The following is a 22142-nucleotide window of genomic DNA, read 5'->3' as shown; positions in this document are numbered from 1 at the left end:
AAAAAAAAGACAACGGCCAGACGGAGTCCAGAGCAACACTGCTGCCTCATTATAGTGAATGGATCCCTCAGGGGTTTCATCTGAATCACGTCACTTGGGAGATTTAGATGGAAACCCCAAAGTGCGTGCTCAGCGTAGAGTGCCAGATAAATGGGATCTTAAATGTTATGTAAAATGTTTCTAACAAAGCTTCAACTCAATCCACAAAAAGTTTCCACTCAGGTCCATCATCTGTCAATGGAAACATAGGGGGCTTCCATGTTACTGGTAGCATAAAGGCTCTGGAAAAGCGAAATGGCTCCTCGCCCCTCAAAAGACTTTCAGTAAATTCTGTGCTTCAAAATCCAAATGCCCCCTCTCCCTTCTTATATCCTCAGTGTACCTAAACCTCATATAGCATCCATGTTTGGCATTTCAGTAGTGATGACTGCATGCCTACTTTACGGGTGTGTAAATCCAGAAGCATGAGCTGGGCATAAGGTCTTGGTCAATACAATGGCAGTTTGCAATTTTCTCTTGGCAGCATCCACTGCTGCTTGTTTCTGGATAACACCCATGGAGTCAAAATCATCATTACACCTGTAGATAAATTCCCAGAGGGGTCACTTGAGGGGGAGGGGGGATTCTGCTCTTCTACCAATTAGGGTCTCTGTATATGGAGTCCACAAACTATTCTAGGAAAATCTGCGCTCCTGGAGGCACATAGTGCTTTGTCCCTCGCGAGTCTCTCCGTATGGCTAAGCAGTACTGTACAGCCACATATGAGGTATTGCCAAGTTCAGTAGAAAATGTGGGATAAATTATGGTGTCTTTTTTTACCCACTTCCTGTGTAAAAATGTAAAATCTGGGGCTAAAACATAATTTTGGTGGTAAAAATGTAGTTATTTTTTGTTCACAGCCCAAAGGTATAAAATTCTGTGACACACCTCTAGTGTTTATAGGATCACTGCACCCCTAGATGAATTCGTTGAGAGGTGTAGTTTGTAAAATGGGGTCACTTATGGGGGGGTTCTGGTGTTCTGGCAACTCAGGCGCTCTCCCAGTGTGTCATGGCACCTGCAAACCATAGTATGGCGCTCCTTCCCTTCTGAGCTTTGCACGGTGACTGAAAACAGATTTCCCAATTACATGTAGGCTATTGGAGCACTCAGGAATTTATTTTTACAACAAACGGAGGTCCATTTTTTTCCTATTAGCCCTTAGAAGAATTAAACACTTGGGGCTAAAGCGACATTTTAGTGGTAAAAATGTAGTTTATTATACTTTCTTAACCTCAAAATGGTATAAAATTCTGTGATGCACATGCAGCATTAATATGATCACTACACCCATGGATGAATACATTGGGGATGTGGGGGTTTCTGTTCTGGCACCTCAGAGGCTCTGCCAATGACATGGCACCCTCAAACCATTCCAGCAAAATCTGAACTCCATTATGGCACCTCTTCCCTTCCGAGTTTTGCACTGTGCCTCAAAAGTAGTATTCCCCCACATATGGGGTATCGGCGCCCTACGAATAAATTGCACAACAAACTGTATGGTGCAATTTATCTTGTTCCTTTATGAAAATGCTAAATTTGGGGCTAAACTAACAATTGAGGGGAAAACTAGATTTTTTATTTTCACGGATCAACATTATAAACTTCTGCAAAGCACCTGGGGGTTCAAGGTGTTCACCACACTTCTAAATACATTCCTTGGGGGTCTAGTGTCCAAAATGGGGTCACTTGTGGGGGGTTTCCATTAATTTGGGACATGGTATCCGTTAGGGATGCCAGCAAATTTTACATTCAAAAAGTCAAATGATGCTCCTTCCCTTCCGAGCCCTGCTGTGGGCCCAAATAGTAGTTTTCTCCCATTAGCATACTCAGAAATCGCAGAATAAATTTTGGGATCTATTTTTTACTGTTACCCTTCTGAAAAAAAAAAAATATTGGATCCAAAGAAAATTTTTTGCGAATAAAAGTTAAATGTTCATTTTTTTCCCCACATTCCGAAAATTCCTGTGAAGCACCTGAAGGGTTAATAATGAGGGGTTAATAATTGTTGTTTTGAGCAGCTTGAGGGGTGCAGTTTTTATAATGTCACTTTGGGGTACTTTCTATCATATACAGTAGACCCCTCAAAGTCACTTCAAATAGGATGAAAAAAAAAAAATTGTTTTGTAAATTTTGTTTGAAAATGGAGAAGAATCGCTGGTCAACTTTTAATCCTTATAATTTCGTAACAAGAAAAAAAAAATTCTTAAAAAAAAAAAGTTGTACTGATGTTAAGTAGACATGTGGGAAATGTTATTTATTAACTATTTTGTGTGACATCTCTTTCTGCTATAAGGGCATACAAATTCAAAGTTTGAAAATTGTAACTTTTTTGCAAAATGTGTATCCTGAAAGATGGGAAAAAGAGGTTAGATTATACTCACCCAGGGGTGGTCCCGCTTCTGTTCTGGTCCGATGGGCGTCACGGTCCGGTCCGGGCCCTCCTATCTTCTTACGATGACGTCCTCTTCTCGTCTTCACGCTCCTGGGTGAGTATAATCTAACCTCTTTTTCACCATCTTTCAGGATACATCGGGGGCTTATCTACAGCATTACAGAATGCTGTAGATAAGCCACCGATGCCGGTGGGCTTAGCTCACCTTCCATTTTGGGCTCACCTTCCATTTTGGGGGTGACAGGTTCCCTTTAAGAGGATAAAAACTTTGATAGGAGTGCAATGGGCAATTTTATGATGTTAAACACAGCTGAAGTTCTTGCTTTATAGGATCCTTCCAGTAACATCCCATACCCGTTATTTTCTCAACCAGCTACAGAAAGTTAGATGAGAATGAGATGTAAATTTGCTTTTAGACTAGAGACAATTAGATAATAAGACACAGTACAAACAGAAGATACTTGGTGAAAAATTTATTGGGAAAAAAAAATTTTTTTTTTTTTTTTAATTCATTACATTTAAAAGACAAAGATAAAATTCCATAATTTAAAACCCCTTCCTGTACATTTGACTGATATTAGTATACTTTTTTTTTTTTGTTTAAACATTTTGGTTTCTTACTTTTTTTTTTTTAATACACCATGCATTTTTATGATGCGAGTTAGAAGGACGGTTCCCTGGTGTAAACCAGTGTACTGGATGACAGCCCGAGTGTATTTTGGATCATGACACTTATATAGTATAAGAATATGCAGTTTGTACAGGATATAAATTATAATGTAGATACAGGAGAAAAAAAAAATAAAAATAAAAAATGACATTTGTCCAGATCTCTCAGGAGTCGTTACTAAACCCTGTTGGATTTAAAGATTGCCACCGCCATAGATCTTGACCTGTCAACAGAAATTGAGATATTTGAAACAAAAAAAATTTAAAAACAAAAACACTGTAATGACGATTTTCTCTCACTCCATATAGTAGCGCTATATATATTGAAATGATCCATTACCAGGCTGGATTCTCTCATTCCGACCATGAATCCTAGATGATTTATTGAAGTTTTAGCAACTCTCATTCATCTGAATATGGATTACAGAAATCTACCAAAACAACTGCTTATTCAGATGAGTAGAAAAGTTGTTTTTATGCTCACAATTTCTGTAATAAATATGCTTCTAATACAAAGCCTCATGTCTGGAGAGTCTAGGTAGTAGAACATGATATATACCCTTTAAAAAACAGCATGCTGTCAGAAAACGACCTATTGTTTAAATCAGGCTTTTATGTTTACATGCATTTACATTTTTGTGCAACTTTTTTTTCTTAAGCCCACAATACTTATAAAAAATAATTTATATCATTTTTTTTATGAAGGCTGTGAGTTGAGATATTATATATTTAAATTAATTATATATTTTCACTTTATAAGATGCACCCGATTATAAAAGACGCACCCACAATTTTGGTGAAGAAAGAGAATTTTTTTTTTTTTTTTTTAATGTTAAATGGGGGTCCGTCTTATGCCAGCGTCAGTCTTACAAATCATATATATGTCTCTCATCCTGGTATCTATATAACCCCCATCCTGGTGCTGGCACATGGCCCCCCTTGTGATGCTGGCAGGCACATGCCCCCCCCCCCCGTGCTGCTGGCAGGCACATGGCCCCCATCTGGTCACTATATGCCCCTCCGTGCTGCTGGCAGGCACATGATAAAATAACAAATACTTAACTCACCTTCCGATGATTTCTCCGTGCACCCAGCTCCTCGGCTGCACTTCCTGTTTCCCGGGCATCGGATCATGTGACCTGGGCACACAGTGATGACATCACTGTGCTGTGCCAATCACACGTTCGGATGTCGGCACAGACACAGGAACAGCCACGGGGGAACTGGGAGCACGGAGCCATCATCAGAAGTTGAGTTAAGTGTTTGTCATTTTATAATGTGCGTGCCAGCAGGGGGGCACATAGTGACCGGGGGCCATGTGCCTGCCAGCAGCACAGGGGGCATGTAGAGTGACCGGGGGGGGGTGGGGGTGCAAAGAGTGCAGGCACATGCAATATGCGCTGCTCCCTTGTCAACCAACTACACCGTGTTCCAAAATATTAAGCAAATTGGATTCAAGTGTCATAAAGGCAAGTTCATCGGATTAAGAGAGCAGCTGCTAAAATACCATTACAAAGCAGCCAACAGTTATTTGAAGCTGCTGGTGCCTCTGGAGTCCCTCGAACCTCAAGGTGTAGGATCCTTCAAAGGCTTGCTGTGGTGCATAAACCTACTATTCGGCCACCCCTAAACAGTGTTCACAAGCAGAAACGGTTGCAATGGACCCAGACAAACTTAAAGACTAATTTTCAAACAATCTTGTTTACTGATGAGTGTCCAACAACCCTGGATGGTCCAGATGGATGGAGTAGTGGATGGTTGGTGGATTGCCACCATGTCCCAACAAGGCTACGACATCAGCAAGGAGGTGGAGGAGTCATGTTTTGGGCCGGAATCATGGGGAAACAGCGGGTGGGGCCCTTTAAGGTTCCTGAAGATGTGAAAATGACCTCTGTAAAGTAAATAGCGTTTCTGACTGACAACTTTCTTCCATGGTCTAAAAGCAGAAACGTGCCTTCAGGAGCAAAATCATCTTCATGCATGACCATGCACCATCTCATGCTGCAAAGAATACCTCTGAGTCATTGGCTGCTATGGGCATAAAAGGAGATAAACTCATGGTGTGGCCACCATCTTCCCCTGACCTCAACCCTATAGAAAACCTTTGGAATATCATCAAGCAAAAGATCTATGAGGGTAGGAGGCAGTTCATATCAAAACAGCAGCTCTGGGAGGCTATTCTGACTTCATGCAAAGACGTACAAGCAGAAACTCTCCAAAAACTCACAAGCTCAATGGATGCAAGAATTGTGAAGGTGATATCATGTAACTTGGCCTGTTAGGATGTTTTGGAGTTAAATAGCTGTTTTGTTCAGTGAATGTAACCTCCTAATGCTGCAAATTCCACAAATGAGCATTTTCAGTTCTTTAAAATGTATCAAATGTATAGAAATTCTACTGTGCCTAATAATTTGGAACAGTGCATTTTGAGTTTTTATTCATTTTGGAGATTATACTGTTATCATTGGGAGGCTTCTTCAATAAAATTTGATGTATAATCTAACGGGTGATGACTTTTATTAGACTGACTGCCATTTGCACCTACCATTTAGGAAAATCCGAGAAAAATATAATTTGCATAATAATTTGGAACATGGTGTACGCACGGCTTCAGCACCGAGGTGATGGACAGCGGGTGAGGTGAATATTACATGAGGCCAATGACCTCCCACTGTCTCTGTAGCCAGCCCACCACAGCCCCGACACCACTCCAGAGCCGCCTCCCTCCTCTACAGCACACTGATTCGGATTATAAAACGCACCCCCTCACTTTCCCCTAAAATTTGGGGAACAAAAGTGCATCTTATAATCTGAAATTATGCAAATTGTCTCTTCAGAGAGGAAGAGGACTAGAACTGAAGAGAATTTGCATAATTAGCATATTTCCCAGAGGAGCCTTGCGGCTTTAAGTCTCTTCATCTCGACATGCTTAGCATGTCAGTCTCCACAAGGAGAAATGATACTTCTTGATTATAATCAAAATATAATTAAAAATACAGTAATTAATAATTATGCTATTTTACAGTTTTCACACTAGCCCAAAACGGATTGCTTTTCTTCCTTGCCAGAAGCAGTTTCTTTATCGGAGGGTTTTGCACACCTCTATACACAGCTGATCACACAGGATCCACCAAGAACAAGAGGCAATAGCTCACACCAAGCGGTTGCTGCTAATGTACAAGTGGATTTCCTGAAACTGAAGGGGATTTTTTTTTTAACAAATTTAACACCACTGTGAGGCCGTGACCCCTGTTACAGCTAGGGGGTGCTGTATGTGCTCTCCAGAATGTGCAGTGAGGCCATGAGGGCGTACTACAGACACAGGTGTGGCTGTAATTAGAATAGTGAAGCAGTGACTGATTAAAAAGCCCTGTAGTACTGTGGGAGGTGTCAGTGTGTTCTTGGAAGCAGACAGGGCAGTTGTCTGCAGAGCTCTCTCTGTGTGGAGCAGCCCAGAGGCTAAAGGAACCAGAGAGACTGACACCCTGCGTCTTGGGCTGTCTTATGTGTAACCGGCTGCACTCCAGAGGATAAAGAGTGCAGTGCGCTGAGTGAGTACAGAGACTTGTTACCGGCTTCGGTCACCCAGGGAAACTGGACAGAGGGAAGTTCGGCCTGTGTCTTGACTGCGTCATATAGCCATGCGTTATTAATTGACTGTATGAAGAAGCTGTATACTATATTGACTGTATGGAAGTAACACCATAAAAGAACATTTTGTTTGAACTTGCTTTGGTCACTGCCGTTTCACTGTATATGGTCCTACCGCTGCATCACACCACGTTTAACTTAAAACCCTGATTCCAACAATAATTAGTTTTCAGATGCCTTTCCTACAGTGCCCAACATGTTTCCATTCAATCATATTGGGGGACAGTTTTAGATGTCTCTATACTTCCTTACACATTCGGTCCAGGTCATATTTCGCTTTCCAGCCCAGCTCTGCTGCAGCCACGGTGGGATCTCCGTAACAGGTTGCAACATCGCCTTCTCTCCTTGGTGCCATTTTATATGGAACCTTATTTAAAAGGGAAAAAAAAAAAATGATACAAGTTTTATAAATTCGTAAGGCAGAGTTAATAATGAGATGGAGAATATTTGCATACAATGTATATTCTATTCACACAAATTAATGTTTTGTTTTTTTTTAAATTATGGCCAAGTCAACCTTTTTGCCTGAAGCCTTCTCCATTGCAGCCACCATCTGAAGCACCGAATATCCTACTCCAGTTCCAAGGTTATATACCTGCATTTCAGGACAGTAAGAGACCACACATAAGGAGTTTGCAGGAGGTCACTAGGTATATACAAGAATGGCAGGTCTTATCTTCACCTTACACCCCTTAACGGCATGCAGTTTCTTGAGAGCAGCAATGTGACCTTTGGCCAGATCCACAATGTGAATATAATCTCTAACACCTGTAATACAGATAAGATACATATATACGAGCACTACACGGATAGTAGGCATACGTAAAAAAAAAAAAAAAAGTCAAACAACCCAAATGCGACAGACAAAGCTCTGTCATTTTTGAGAATTGTATCTCTTCTATAAAAGCATATAATTAGAATTGGGTCAATTAATTTGACTTGAACATCCCAGGCCTAGTTGTGGCTGGAAGACCTGGCCTAGTGTTAAAATGTCAGCGTGTGACGGCATGAAAAAACGCTAAGGACCGTATAGGGTCTGGACACAAGAGCAGGAGAGGTAGGTGGGGTGGTAAGTATTGGCTCTTTGGTTTTTCTACATCTAAGGGTGCAGTCATACTTCTGTATTACTCGTGCAATGATCGCATCGCAAACCTAGGACTGGCCATTGGCTCTGCTTACCTGGAGCGGGACAGCTGCATAGAAATGCATGCTGGCACACTCAGGTCAGAGAGCCGATGGGCAGTCTGAGAGATGGGATGCGATGCACGTATAACACGGCTGTCTGACTGCGTCCTTACACCTATGCTCTAGAGTCTCTCCAGGCCATAAGGACATTCAATTCACAGAGAATTAATGTGCTGCAAAGCAGTTTCCATTCAACGTATTCGAATCTTGTCAGATGTGCTTATCTGTCCTCTTAATGTTAAATTGGTTCTCCGGTCCAAAACAATAAGTACTTATGAATCCCCCCAGTGAACGCACTGCGAGGATTTGCCGGTTTCTGAGCTGGGACCAGAGGGTTATACATACTCCCAGCCAGAGACCATCCAGTGGGCGCAGTCTAGCTCCATACATGTGCATAGAGCGATTGGGTGTGATCGACTAAAGAGGTATGGCCTCGCTCCATACAAGTGTACGAAGCAAAACTGCACACACAGGACGGTCTCTGGCCAGGAGTACGTATAACTCATACTCTCCGGTCCCGGCTCAGAAACCGGCGAATCCCTGCAGTTCACAGTGCGTGTGCTGAGGGGATTCATAAGTCTGAAGTCACTTTGGACTGGATAACCCCTTTAAATCTTAGCCATTCAATTAAGCTAGAACTGCATTTATCAGTTTAAGGCCGGAGTCACACTAGAGAGGAATATTGACGAGTGCTATGCGAGAAAAAAAAAATAAAAAAAATCACATAGCACGCGGACCAATGTTAATCTATGGGGAAGCTCCAATCATCTGTTTTTTTTTCTCGGTCATATTACACGTGCAAGTGAAATTGCAGCATGCTGCGATTTGAACCGTATATCGTCCGAGACTCTCCAATGAAAGTCTATGGGTGTGCGAAAAACTCGCACACCACACGGACCATCAGTGTGACTTGCGAGAAATGCGCACCGGTGTTCTTTAGAAATGCTGGCAATTCAGGGCACTAATGTAAAAATCACATGGACAGCTTACAATGGAATAGATAGATATATTTTTTACTACAGAGCAAAAGTTTGGACACACTTTCTCATTTAAAGATTTTTCAGTATTTGCATGACTAAAAAAAAATTGTACATTCACACTGAAGGCATCAAAACTATGAATTAACACATGTGGAATTATATACTTAACAAAAAAGTGTGAAACAACTGAAATTATGTCTTATATTTCAGGTTCTTCAAAGTAGCCACCTTTTGCTTTGATGACTGCTTTGCACACTCTTGGCATTCTCTTGATGAGCTTCAAGAGGTAGTCACTGGGAATGGTCTTCCAACAATCTTGAAGGAGTTACCAGAGATGCTTAGCACTTGTTGCCCCTTTTGCCTTCACTCTGCTGCACAAAGTCTCCTCTTAAGGCCGGGGTCACACTGGCGTATTGCATCCCATGCGAGATCATTGGATGCGATATGCTAATGACACTCGGCTCCTGCTCGCAGCAGAGCAGGAGCCGAGTGTCATGCGTCTGTGCTCCGATTCTCTCGCACAGGGAGGATCGGAGCACAGCTGCGGAGGAGGCAGAGAAATGAATTTCTCCATCTCCTCCATTGCTGGGGTCCGCTTATAGCGCACATCACTCGGATGAATTTTCCTCGGTCCGAGACAATCGCAGCATGCTGCGATTGTCTCGGACCGAGGAAAACGGCCGACAAAAAGTCGGCTGGTGGGAGCTGCCCCATATGGTAACATTGGTCCGAGTGCAATGCGATTTTTTTTTTTTTTTATCACATTGCACTCGGCCGTATTATGGTCAAGTGTGACCCCGGCCTAACAGTTGTTGTAGAGATGTGTCTGCTGCTAGAACTCTGTGTGGCATTGACCTGGTCTCTAATCTGAGCTGCTGTTAACCTGCGATTTCTGAGGCTGGTGACTCAGATAAACTTATCCTCAGAAGCAGAGGTGACTCTTTGTCTCCCTTTCCTGGGGTGGTCCTCATGTGAGCCAGTTTCTTTGTAGCGCTTGATGGTTTTTTGCAACTGTACTTGGGGACACTTTCAAAGTTTTCTCAATTCTTCGGACCGACTGACCTTCATTTCTTAAAGTAATGATGGCCACTCGTTTTTCTTTACTTAGAATTTGTATTATGGCAAGAAAAAAGCAGCTAAGTAAAGAAAAACGAGTGGCCATCATTACTTTAAGAAATGATGGTCAGTCAGTCCGAAAAATTGAGAAAACTTTGAAAGTGTCCCCAAGTACAGTTGCAAAAAAACCATCAAGCGCTAAAAAGAAACCAAATAATTTGTGTTTGCAGGGGTGTCAATACTTTTGCCCATGACTGTGATAGATATAGAGATTTTATAAAATAAAATACACACAATGATTTCATTAAAAGACTTTATCCTTAAACACACAGGTTTTCCATCCTTATTACACTCAATCCAAGCGAAGCGTATGTATGTATGTATGCATGTATGTATGCATGTATATATATATATCTATCCCATACCTGTCTCCCGTACAGTCAAGTCCCACGCTGCAATCCATCTCAAGTGGTTAAATAATTTACAACCGGGAGCGGTGCTAATGCTACCGCCCTGACTGTAAACCACTGTGTAATGAATGAAAAGCTGCCTGCGCAGCCTCCCTACCTGACCGGACATGAACTCTCTAGCGTGGGCAGGGGTGAACCTAGCTACACTGCTGCCTGAGGCGAGCTTCAAAACGGGGCCCCCCCCAAACACATATATACCTACAGGGCTCCCATCTCATATACAGTCCCCCCATACATTACACGAGTGATAACTATTGTACATTCTACAATAGGTCATAAATCAGACAGTATAGTCCTCCATACAGTATTCTGGGCACCACAGTGCTCCTTACAGAATAATGAACCCCGTATATTGCTCCATACAGTATAATGAGCCCCGCATGATGCTCCAAACTGTATAATGGCCACACAGTGCTCCATACTGTATAATGGCCACACATGATGCTCCATACCAGAGGAGTCAAACTGCAATCCTCAAGGGCTGTAAACAGGTCATGTTTTCAGGATTTCCTTGTACCGCACAGGTGATAATTTAATCACCTACACACATAATGATTACAGCACCTTGTGCAAAGCTAAGGAAATCTTGAAAACACGCATGGTTTGCGGCCCTCGAGGAATGCAGTTTGACACCCCTGCTCCATACTGTTTAATAGCCACACATTATGCTCAATACTGTATAATGGCCACACAGTGCTCCATACTGTATAATGGTCACACATAATGCTCCATACTGTATAATGGTCACACATAGTTACTCCTACACAAGCGGCTGTGCTCCGTACACGTTGCACACACGGCTCTGCTCCATACACCTCATACACACAAGGCTCCGCTCCGTACACCTCGAACACATTCAGCTCTGCTCCAAACACCTCACACACACACGGCTCTGCTCCATACACCTCGTACACATTCAGCTCCGCTCTATACACACACGGCTCCACTCCATACACCTCACACACACACGGCTTCGCTCCATACACCTCATACACACACTTACCATGGCAACCAGCACAGCAGAGTCCTGCAATCCATGGAGGTCCCGATCATGTGACCCCTGACTCCTCCCCTCCTGTGACCTCATCACAGGTCCTGTTTGCACAGAGCAGCCAATATGTGGTGTGCTGCTCTGTGGGTGCAGGGATGACCAGCTGATATTGCACACCATGGGTTGAGCAGGGGCGCGCGCACCACACTAGTGACAGCAAATGTCAGGGATTATGGAGAGTCGGCACCAGGTGCTCTGACCGCCGCTCTGACGCCCTGTCTTTCAGTGGCGACTGCCGCTTGAAGCAAAGGGCTCAACTTGCGCCATGATAGCGGCACCCCTGAGCGTGGGAAAATTTCACCGCTGACAGCACTGAGTATGCGCCGACTCACAGCCTGACCTGAGGTGAACTTGGCAGCATGGGAAAAAGTTCAGAAACTTTCCCACGCTAGAGAGTTCATGTCCGGTCAGGCGGGAAGGCTGCACAGGCAGCTATTCATTACATAGTGGTTTACAGTCGGGGGGTGACATTAGCACCGCTCCCGGTTGTAAACTATTTAACCCCTCGAGATGTATTGCAGTGTGGGACATGACTGTACGGCGGACGGGTATGATTTTTTTTTTTTTTATTTTTTTTTTTGTGTGTGTGTATTTTTTAACCCTTTTAAACTATTGGATTAATAATGGATAGGTGTCTTATTGACACCTCTCCATTATTAACCGGGCTTAATGTCACCATACAATAGCAAGGTGACATTAACCCCTTATTACCCAATATGCCACCACTACTAGGCAATGGGAAAAGAGGCTAAGTGCCAGAATTGGCGCCTTTTTTTGGAGTGACTGGGTGCTGGTATTTTTGGGGGGGGGGGGGATGAATATCCATTTGTAACTTGTGGAGCCAATAAATAGGCTTCCACATTATTTATTCATGATTTTCTGGGCCGGAATCCATTACATGTCCATTTTGCAAGCTGGCGAGAAAATCTCGTCATACGGATGTCACACAGATGCTTAGATGTGAGAAATCGCATCCTCGCACTGCACACGGATGACATACGGATCACTGTAAGGGAACATTTCTGCGTTTCTCGGCCATGAAATACAGACTGATTTTTTTTTTTTTTTTTTTCTATACGGAATGTGTGACTCCAGCCTAATGGTCGCATTGATTGAGCGCACAGTTTACCGTCTCCAGTGGTAAATAGTTTGACCAATGAACCATGTAAATATTTACCAGTTCCATCAGGTGTGTTATAATCGTTTCCAAATACATTCAGATATTCCAGTCTGCCAATGGCCACCTAAAAGTTACAAAGGCAAATAGGTTCAAAAGTAGTTTTTTTTTTTTTTTTTTTTTTTTAAACACAGTAAATAAATTTAAAGCAATAAAGTAACAAACCTGAGAAACATATGGCATCAAATTGTTTGGAATTCCTTGTGGATCTTCTCCAAATCGACCAGACACATGTGCTCCAACAGGGTTAAAATATCGTAATAAAATGGCTTTCCATTCCTAAAGATGACAGCACATATAAATATATGAATGAATAATATTTGCCCATATATTTCAATATATGGCACTGATGTACAATAACAAATTATATTGTGGTACCGTGTTAGCCAGAAAAATTGATGTGAATACTTTTCTGCCCAATGATGACAAATATTCTCAGAATTATATCTTCTGGTTAGCCAATAAAGGTAATTGTTTGCAAGCTTTCAGAGCACAGCGGCTCCTTCTTCAGGCAAGATTACAAATTGAAGAAGGAGCCACTGTGCTCTGAAAGCTTGCAAACATATTTTCTGGTTAGCCAATAAAGGTATCACTCCTAGAATACTTCTGTCATCATTGGGCAGAAAAGTATTCACATCAATATATGGCACTGTAATACATTTCATAACAGTTTTATTACTCACCCCCTCAGCATTGCACTGATCCCTAATCATTTCTTCAATGAAATACTTTGTTTTTCCATAGGGGTTTGTACATTCCCCAACTGGGTGCTTTTCGTCTAAGGGAACATATTTGGGGTCACCATATACTGTTGCAGAGCTGCTGAATATTATTTTCTTCACACTGTGAGAATTCATGATCTAAAATGAAAAAATATAAAACTATATAAGTGAATATGACATTTCCCAATAACAGCAGCATTAAAATAAAGTGTAAATAATGCTCCTTAGCTAAAACGCGTTGGTCAGTGTGCTGCTGGTGACTTCATCATTGTTTTTGAATTGTATTCATTTTTGTTAACGTTTTTTCTGAATTTTACCACATATGCCTCGCTGGATTTCCAATTCCTTTCATATTAAACTAAAGTGAGGCATAGTGGAGAGTTGGTCACTAATCACTTGTTGTGTAATTATGCAAATGTATATACTATGCTAAAAAGCCAGAGCTGCACTCACAATTTTGCAGTCCGAAAAATACGGTATTTCACACGAACTTTTCTGACTATAAGACGCACGTATTCCCCAAAAAATTTTTGGGAGGAAAATGGGGGTGCGTCCTATAGTCGGACTATACTCACAAATGCTGCGGCAGCTGTGCTCTCGTTGCCGAGATCTGAATCTGAGCATGCGCCGCCCCCAGCGGACATTTTCCCGGAGGCCACCACATCACAGCAATGGAGCTGCAGGGCCTCCAGCACTGAGCACCGCTGCCATACCAGCACAGACCACCGCAACAGCCTGTGGTGGGATTTCCTGGAGGCCACCGCACCTGCCTGTACCACGAACAACCCCTGCGACCACTCCTGCACCTGTGCCTATTTACCCCCGGTAAGCTGAATTCAGACTAAGACAGACCCCCATTTGACATTTTCCCCCCCCCCCCCCATTTTCCTTTTGAAAATTTGGGGTGCACCTTATGGTCCGGTGCATCTTAAAACGAAAAATACGGTAATTCAGTCAAGATCTCTTACCTCCAGAAGTTGGATCGTGCCAGTCAGGTTAACTTTGTAATAAGACAGGGGTTTCAGCACAGACTCCCCAACAGCCTTCAAGCCAGCAAAGTGCATAACAACAGAGAACTTGTGCTGTGGAAGAAAAAAAAAGTCAGAATAAATAAGCAGGCAAAGAGTATAGAAAAAAATCCAGGTAAGAACCCAAGATGCATGGATCACATGGTCTGTGTGTAGCAATCAGAAGAAACTAAAAAATTCCAGCTCCCACGATCCAATGGAGTAAAAGTCAGCTTTTATTAAATAATCCATGGACAACAGGAAAGACACCACTACAAAAAATGTGATGTGTTTCGGATTACTTACGATCTTTCTTCATTGCTATGTCATAGATGGTGTCTTATGTTGTCTGTGGCTTTAAATCACAGTTATAAGTCGGGTCAGTTTTAAGAACAACTGTATCCTCTAAAATCTGTGTGAAAGGCGGGTAGGCAGACAGTGCCTGGATATCGCTGACTCTATGGGCTGATGTTAGCGCTGCGAGCAGAGAAGTCTTAAGTGATAACACTTTCAGCGAGGCTTCCAATAGAGGTTCAAAAGGGGGATTAGTTAGAGCTGAGGGGACCAAATTCAGGTCCCAAGGAGGGGCATCACGAGAGAGGATGGGTCTAGATTTGCTTTCAGCCTTGATAAATCTAGCTATCCAGCGACTCCCCACCAGGTCAAAATTATACAGGTCTCCTAGCGCCGCAACTTTCAAAGTATTTGTGACCAGCCCTTGTTCCAGACCGTTTTGTAGAAACTCTAATTATGTTTTCCAGATTCTCCCATATGGTTTGGTGGTTACAGGTTTTCTGCTCAGTAAAAGAGTGGTGACTAAATTGGCGAGAACCCCCTACTGCTCAATGTTTTTTAACATCTGGATGCACCACCGGCCCTTGGGAAAGAAGGTCCGGGAGAACCCAAGGGTTGGAGATTGACAACATCCTCAGCCAAGAAAACCATGTTCTTCTCGGCCAGAAAGGGGGGGGGGGGAGGGTTTCAAAATTACCCTTTCTCTGTCCTCCCGAACCTTCCTCAGAAATGCCAGAATCAGGGCAATTGGTGGGAAGGTGTATGCTAGATGGTAATTCCAAGGCATCATAATTGCGTCTAGAGCAACTGGGTTCCGATTGTTTGCTAACAGGTCTATGGCTAGACATCCCCATTTTTCTGCGATTTGATCAAATACCGTTTGCTTCAACTCCCACTCGCAATGTCTCAGCTGGGTTCGGCTTAGAAAATCTGCTGTCCGATTCTCTGCCCCCTTTATGTGTAGTGCTGACAAAGTGGTCCTAGGTGAGCTGACAAATTGAGCCTGCCACGTTCATCAGCGGGCGGGACCTGGTGCCCCCTGATGATTTATGCACGCTACCACTACCTGGTTGTCAGAGAACCCTCTCACATGGTGGGACTGGAGAGTGTTCAGAAATTGTACAAGGGCGAACTTCACAGCTAATAGTTCTTTCACGTTTGAGGATGCTGATCTCAACTCCTCTGTCCAAACCCCCTGGGCTAATAGCTCGTTCAGGTGAGCCCCCCAGCCTCTGGGATTTGCATCCGTAGTCAAGACCTGTGAGATTGGCCAAACCTAGGGAACGCCCTGAACTAAATTGTCTGCGTTCGTCCACCATTGCAACAAAAGAACTGTCTGATGAGATGGTTAACCGCCCCTCTAAATTTCTTTCTAGAAAAATTTCCGCAGCTAAAGTTTCCCACTGTAGTTTTCTGGTATGGGCCTGAGCCCACTGAACAGCCGGCAAACATGAAGTCATTGTCCCTAGGAGTGACATTGCCTTCCGCAGGGTAGTGGAGGGGCTGTCCCTTATTAGTGAGACCAGTTCTACAGTGCTTTAAACCTTTCAATCTGGGAGACGACATTCCTGTTTGTACGAGTCTAGTTTGATGCCTAGATACTCTTGTACCTTACTTGGTATGATCCTGGAATTTGGCAAATTTAGAAGCCAGCCTAGGTTGGTTAAAGATCCCATGACTCTGTTTAGCTGGTCTCTGCAGTGACGAGGGGAATGGCCTTTTACCAGAAAGTTGTATAGGTACGGGACTATCAAGATATTTTGCTCCCTTAAGTGTGCCTTTACTAGTAGAATGCTCATACATCCATTAAGACATCAGGTGTACAGGAGGGTGTGGTATTGGCGAGAGGACGACAGCCGTTTCGCACAGTGAGTGCGATCCTGGACCCGTCGAAGCACTCACTGTGCGAAACGGCTGTCGTCCTCTCTCCAATACCGCACCCTCCTGTACACCTGATGTCTTAATGGATGTATGAGCATTCAACTATTTTATTCCAATAAAGAACACGAATGCACAGCAAAAAGAAGGGTGAGTGCCGCATATTTTTTCTCTTTTTTGTCTGGATGATCATTTAGCTATACGCTACTAGTGCTGAGCACTATACCCATAGACTTCGTGACACCTGCAGATCGGTCTCTCATTAGAGTCCAAGTCCATGAGAGTTAGTACTTCTCTAGTGCCGTTCCTCTTTTTATTTCTATATTGTCGGTGCCATTACTAGTGTTGAGCCACCTCCCTAGTGTTCGTTTCGTCGAACAGGGACGTGTTCGACAAACACCGTCGAACCCCATTGAAACCAATGGCAGGCAAACACAAACACATGGAAAACACCTTAAAAAGGTGTCCAAAAGCTGACAAACTGCTCAGAAGACACAACAAACACATGGAAAAGTCACAACTACATATAGCCATGCGAAAAGAAAAGAGGTGGAGGAGGAGACACAGATATAGGCATGTCATGCCCTTCTAAAAATCAAGAAAGGCTGAAGTAAAAATCTAAAATCACTCTACCAACACCCAGAAGTCTTGACAAAAAAAAAATAAAATAAATATCTTTAGGTAGAATGGCGGCGGGTCCATTCCGAACACTTTCCTTAGAAGACGTAGTGGTACCCCGTTGGGAGTTGTGCCAAAAAATGAACCCAATACATTCAGACTAATCCACAGTGTGAAAACACGTGGTATTCCACCTGTGAGAAGGAGAGAGCTGGAGGGAGAGTGGACACCCCAGAGAAAGAAAGAAGGCGGTGTAGCTTGCTTCATGGGTGGGGTACTCTGCTGAGTAGCAGAAATTGCTACTAGGCCCAAAAGGATTTCCTGGGCCAAATGCCGTTAAAAATAGTACTTAGGTAAACAGGTGGTGGGTGGCTGGGTTACTCTGTTGACTAGCAGACACTGAAGCTTTGGAGAAGACCTCTGAATCCCAGGCCATAGTATGAGGAAACAACTCTGCAGACGACCCCACGCACCTGGAATTGACGATGGCAACGTCATGTAAAACTCAGCAAGGGGACAAAATAAAAGAGTCTCCATTTTTCCTAAAAATTCGTCCACAGACACCACTTAAGTGGCATCAATTTTGCCAGAGTTTTTTTTTAAACGGTTGGTGAGGTGATTTTCAAAAATCATCAAGCTTTTAGTCTCCCCAAGATGACACAGGGGTAGAATAGTCCTTGCGGATCCAGGATTTGTTCATCTTGATGAACGTTAGTCTGTCTACATTGTCACTGGAGAGCCGTGTGCGCTTATCTGGTGGTGCACACCACCAGCAGCGCTGAACACATGTTCAGAGAGAACGCTGGCTGCGAGGCACGACAAGATCTCCAAGGGGTGAGTGGCGAGCTCAGGCCATTTTTCAAGATTGGAAGCCCAAAATGAGCAAGGGTCCAGTTCCACAGTCATGGCATCGATGTTAAGTTGGAGATACTCTTGTACCATCCTCTCAAGGCATTGGCTGTGCGTCAGACTTTTTGTCTCCTGTGGCCTTGCAAAGGATGGTCTAAAAAAAAAAAAAAAAAAAAATCTTGAAACGACTGGAAAAAAAAATTGCTAGTAACATCGTATCTGGTGGTAACGTTATGGTTCGAGTGATGACTCGATAGTCCCACGGTTGGCAAGTTAAAACCCAGAGATTCACTACGTGCACCACTGGTGTTTTGTGGAAAAGCAGATGTAAGATTCTGTAACAGTCTCTGCTGATATTCCTGCATGCGTGAATCCCTTTCTATGGTAGGAATTATTTCGCCAAATTTGCTTTTGTCCCGGGGATCTAAGAGTGTGGCAACCCAGTAGTCGGCATTACTTTGGATTCTGACAATCCGAGGGTCATGTTGCAGGTAGTGCAGCAAGAAGGCACTCATGTGTCTTGTGCATCCAGGAGGATCAAGTTCTTGTTGTCTTGGTGGTGGCGAGGTGAGAATCATGCTTCCTTCGTCAGCCCTCTCCCCCCAACCTCGCACAACAGAAATTTGATCAAGGTCTTCCTCATCTGATGAGTCTTCCATGCCCAGCGCCAGTTCGTCCTCCACTTCTTCCTCGCCTCCTGCACCTTCCTCAACAGTTTGGCTGCTACCATGCGCCCTCGGTAATCCCTCTCCCCAGCCTCCAATGCCAGCCGCCTTGGTGCTGCCAACCTTCTTGACCTTGGAGATAAGATCCCTTCCGCACACGACTCCTCCTGTTCCTCCTCTTGTTCCACCACCTGACTCCGAACACTGTAAGGTGTGCTCCAGCATGTAAATCACTGAATGGTCATGCTGATAATGGCATCATCAGCACTAAACTTGATGCACTAAACTTCTTCGTTGCTATTTCAAAACTGTGCAGAAGGGTGCATAGGTCCCTGATCTGAGACCACTCCTGCAGCGTGATTTGCCCCACCTCCTGATCTCGTTGGCCCAGGCTATACGTCATAACGTATTGCACCAGGGCTCGTCGGTGCTGCCACAGTCGCTGCAATATGTGCAGAGTTGAATTCCACCGTGTGGGCACATCGCATTTCAGCCGGTGAACTGGCAGGCCCAACGACTTCTGTAGAGATGCAAGTCGTCGAGCTGCGGGATGCAAACGGCGGAAGTGAGTACATAGCGACCGTGCCCTCTGCAGAAGCCCATCTAGTTAGGGATAGTGGGATAAAAATTGCTGGACAACCAGGTTCAAAACGTGAGCCACACAAGGCACGTGTGTGACATTGCCCCGGTGAAGGGCCGCACCCAGATTTGCAGCATTGTCGCATACAGCCTTCCCTGGCTGCAGGTTGAGTAGAGACAACCATTGATGGAACTCGGTCTCCAGAGCTGACCACAACTCCTCAGCTGTGTGACTCACATTTCCCAGACATTTCAATGTAAACACTGCCTGATACCGTTGAGCCCTGGTGACGGCATAGTGAGGAGGTGTGCAGGATTCCTTCTGCGCAGTTACAACGCGGGTGGCATTACCAGACAGGCTTTGGGTGCAGGTGGAGGACAGAGAGGAGGCAGAAGCAGTGGAGGAAGTTCTAGATACAGAGGATCGATGAGCGACTCGTGGCAACAGCAAGACTTGGACAGCAGCCCCTTCTCCTGATGTCGCTGTAGTTACCCAGTGCCCAGTCACCGACATGTAACGCCCCTGTCCATGTCTACTCGTCCAAGTGTCTGTGGTGAAATGCACCCTGTCACACAGTTTCTCAAGGGAGCGGTGATGTTGTGTGCGACATGCTGGTGCAGCGCAGGCACAGCTTTCTTTGAGAAGTAGTGGCAACTGGGCATCTGGTGCTGGGGCACTGCGACGGACATAAGGTCTCGAAAATCCTCTGTGTCTACCAGGTGGAAAGGCAGCATTTCTGTAGTCAACAGCTTGCAGATGAAGAAATTCAACCACTTAGCTTTGTCATGGCTAGGAGGAAATGGTCTTTTACTTGTCCACATCTGAGGGACTGAGGGCTGGCTGCCGTGCTTAGACAGAGTTGTGTAGGGTGTCCCCCAGCAAACTGCTGGTCTGTGAGGAATGTGCAGGCGGAGATGTTATGTTGCCTTGATCAAAATGTGGTGTCGATGTCAGAGCGCTCAACACCAGCAGGTGTTTCCACTTGCAAATGTCCTAACGACCTGCCAATCACACTGGCTGTTGCGGGTAAAGAGGTGGAAGGTCTGCATCCAAAACCATGTGCGACTGCTGTCCCCACAGTCACAGAGGATGAAGAGGACGCGGATGCACTTGATGGGGCAGACGGTGGTTGACCCGGCCCACTAGGCCGCATTGTAGCACAGTGAGCTTCCCACTGCAACCTTTGCCTCATATCCATGTGACGGTTCATGCATGAAGTACTCAAGCTAGTACTTCATGCATGAGATTTTGGCCTCTACTGAGATTTTGTTGACAAATCTTACAGACAACATGTGTTGGGTCATCTTTTGCAATGTCAAAAAATGCCCAGGCTATGCAAGGCTTAGAGCCCCTGCGACCTGAAGAGCCACCACGACTTCTGGTCTGAGGCACAGTTGGGGTTGAGGATGCAGTTTTGACATGCTTCCAGTACTCCGTCTCTGTCCAGGAAGGCGCACCGTTACCTCGTCGTCAGACTCGTCACTAGCATCCTCCTCCACCTCCTCTGCTGACCTCGTGGACTGGCGGACTGGGGGTTGACAGTAAGTGGGGTCTACAACCTCGTCATCATCATCCTGTGTGTTCTCACACCCGTTGTCCTCAGAGCCAACCTCTTCCTGCCCCGACCAAAAAGTCAAGTTTTCGTTCCAATCAGGTATCTCGGCCTCATCATCATCTTCCTCATTGTCTCCACCAACAGGAGTTACAGTTTGGGAACGAGTGTCTACATTATGCTCAGAACCTTTTTCATCTGGGCCTGGATCCGACTCAAAGATTCTGGGCATCAATGCAGATCATTTCCTTGTCTGGATTCATAGAAGCTCTGGAGCAGACCTCTGATTCCCAGGCTATAGTATGCGTAAACAGCTCTACAGACTCAACCATGTGTGTTACCCCATGCTCAGACGGGCAGCTGGAGACTTGGGAGCTGTGAGGAAGCAAGTGCGATTGGGGTGACAACTCTGAGGACTGGAGTAGTTGTGATGTTGAAGTTGACATGGAGGAGAGCCCACTTGAACGAGCACTTGATATCCGTTCAAGCACCTGCTGTTTTTGTGCCTCATCTGGAATTTTTGGCGATGCTTGTAGCGATGGTCGTAAGAAAGGGATCATATCAGATTGTCCACGAAAAGAAGTAGACATCTTACTTTGGCTGGAAGATGGTCTTTCTTCTGCAGATGTTACGGTTGCTTTCCCACCTACCCCACGGACACAACCTTTTCCCCCCCCCCCCTTTCCAACACGCCTATTCCCCTTTCCACCAGCAGCAGGCCTTTTGCCACTCATTTTAGTGCTTAACTAATTGGCAACTCTATCTGTAGTTATTGGCACAACAACCGATGGATGAAAACCGAGAACAACTGAGTGGCCAAACTGTGGTACTAGGCCCAAAACTAATAACTGGATTAGATGCAGTGAAAATAGAGATACACAGGCAGTGTAGCTAGCTTCACAGGCGGGCTACTCAGATGACTATCAGACAATGCTACTAGCCCAAAAGGATTGGCTGAGCTAGATTACACCAAATGCTGTGACAAACACTTGCACAGCACTGGCACAGACCTGCCTGGCAAACAGTGCTATGAACTGCTGTAATCTACCCTGAAAAGGGCTGATATTACAACTAGTCCCGACTCCTCAAACCTATCTCTTTGACAATTTGCTCCCCAAACAAAACAAAATAAAACAAAACCACTGTATAGCGCCACAGCAGCAGCGGTGCCGTCTAATACTAAGCTGCAGCAGTGAGGAAATGGTGACGACGGGGCAAATGGCTGGTTCTTATAGGGCAAGGAGGACATGTGACATACACAGCCAATGACACATGCCCTTGCTTGTGTGCACATTGCTGTGTGT

At 44.5% G+C, this 22142-nt stretch overlaps 1 protein-coding gene across 1 annotated transcript in view; it reads right to left on the bottom strand.

Annotated features, from left to right (window-relative positions):
• Window positions 1-2893: 2893 nt before the first annotated feature.
• The window catches only part of GALE (UDP-galactose-4-epimerase), a 38286-nt gene continuing 19037 nt past the window's right edge, over window positions 2894-22142 (bottom strand). The window contains exons 4-11 of the mRNA XM_069757144.1: window positions 14364-14477; window positions 13357-13533; window positions 12839-12952; window positions 12674-12740; window positions 7437-7522; window positions 7272-7349; window positions 7007-7121; window positions 2894-3327 (exon numbers count right to left, since the gene is read on the bottom strand). Coding sequence (XP_069613245.1) covers window positions 3269-3327; window positions 7007-7121; window positions 7272-7349; window positions 7437-7522; window positions 12674-12740; window positions 12839-12952; window positions 13357-13533; window positions 14364-14477 — 810 coding nt within the window. The 3' untranslated portion in view covers window positions 2894-3268. The remainder of the gene's footprint in view (window positions 3328-7006; window positions 7122-7271; window positions 7350-7436; window positions 7523-12673; window positions 12741-12838; window positions 12953-13356; window positions 13534-14363; window positions 14478-22142) is intronic.

This window comes from Ranitomeya imitator, chromosome 3 (assembly GCF_032444005.1).
Source record: "Ranitomeya imitator isolate aRanImi1 chromosome 3, aRanImi1.pri, whole genome shotgun sequence".
Classification (NCBI taxonomy): domain Eukaryota; kingdom Metazoa; phylum Chordata; class Amphibia; order Anura; family Dendrobatidae; genus Ranitomeya; species Ranitomeya imitator.
This window is presented reverse-complemented; position numbering and strand designations above follow the sequence as displayed.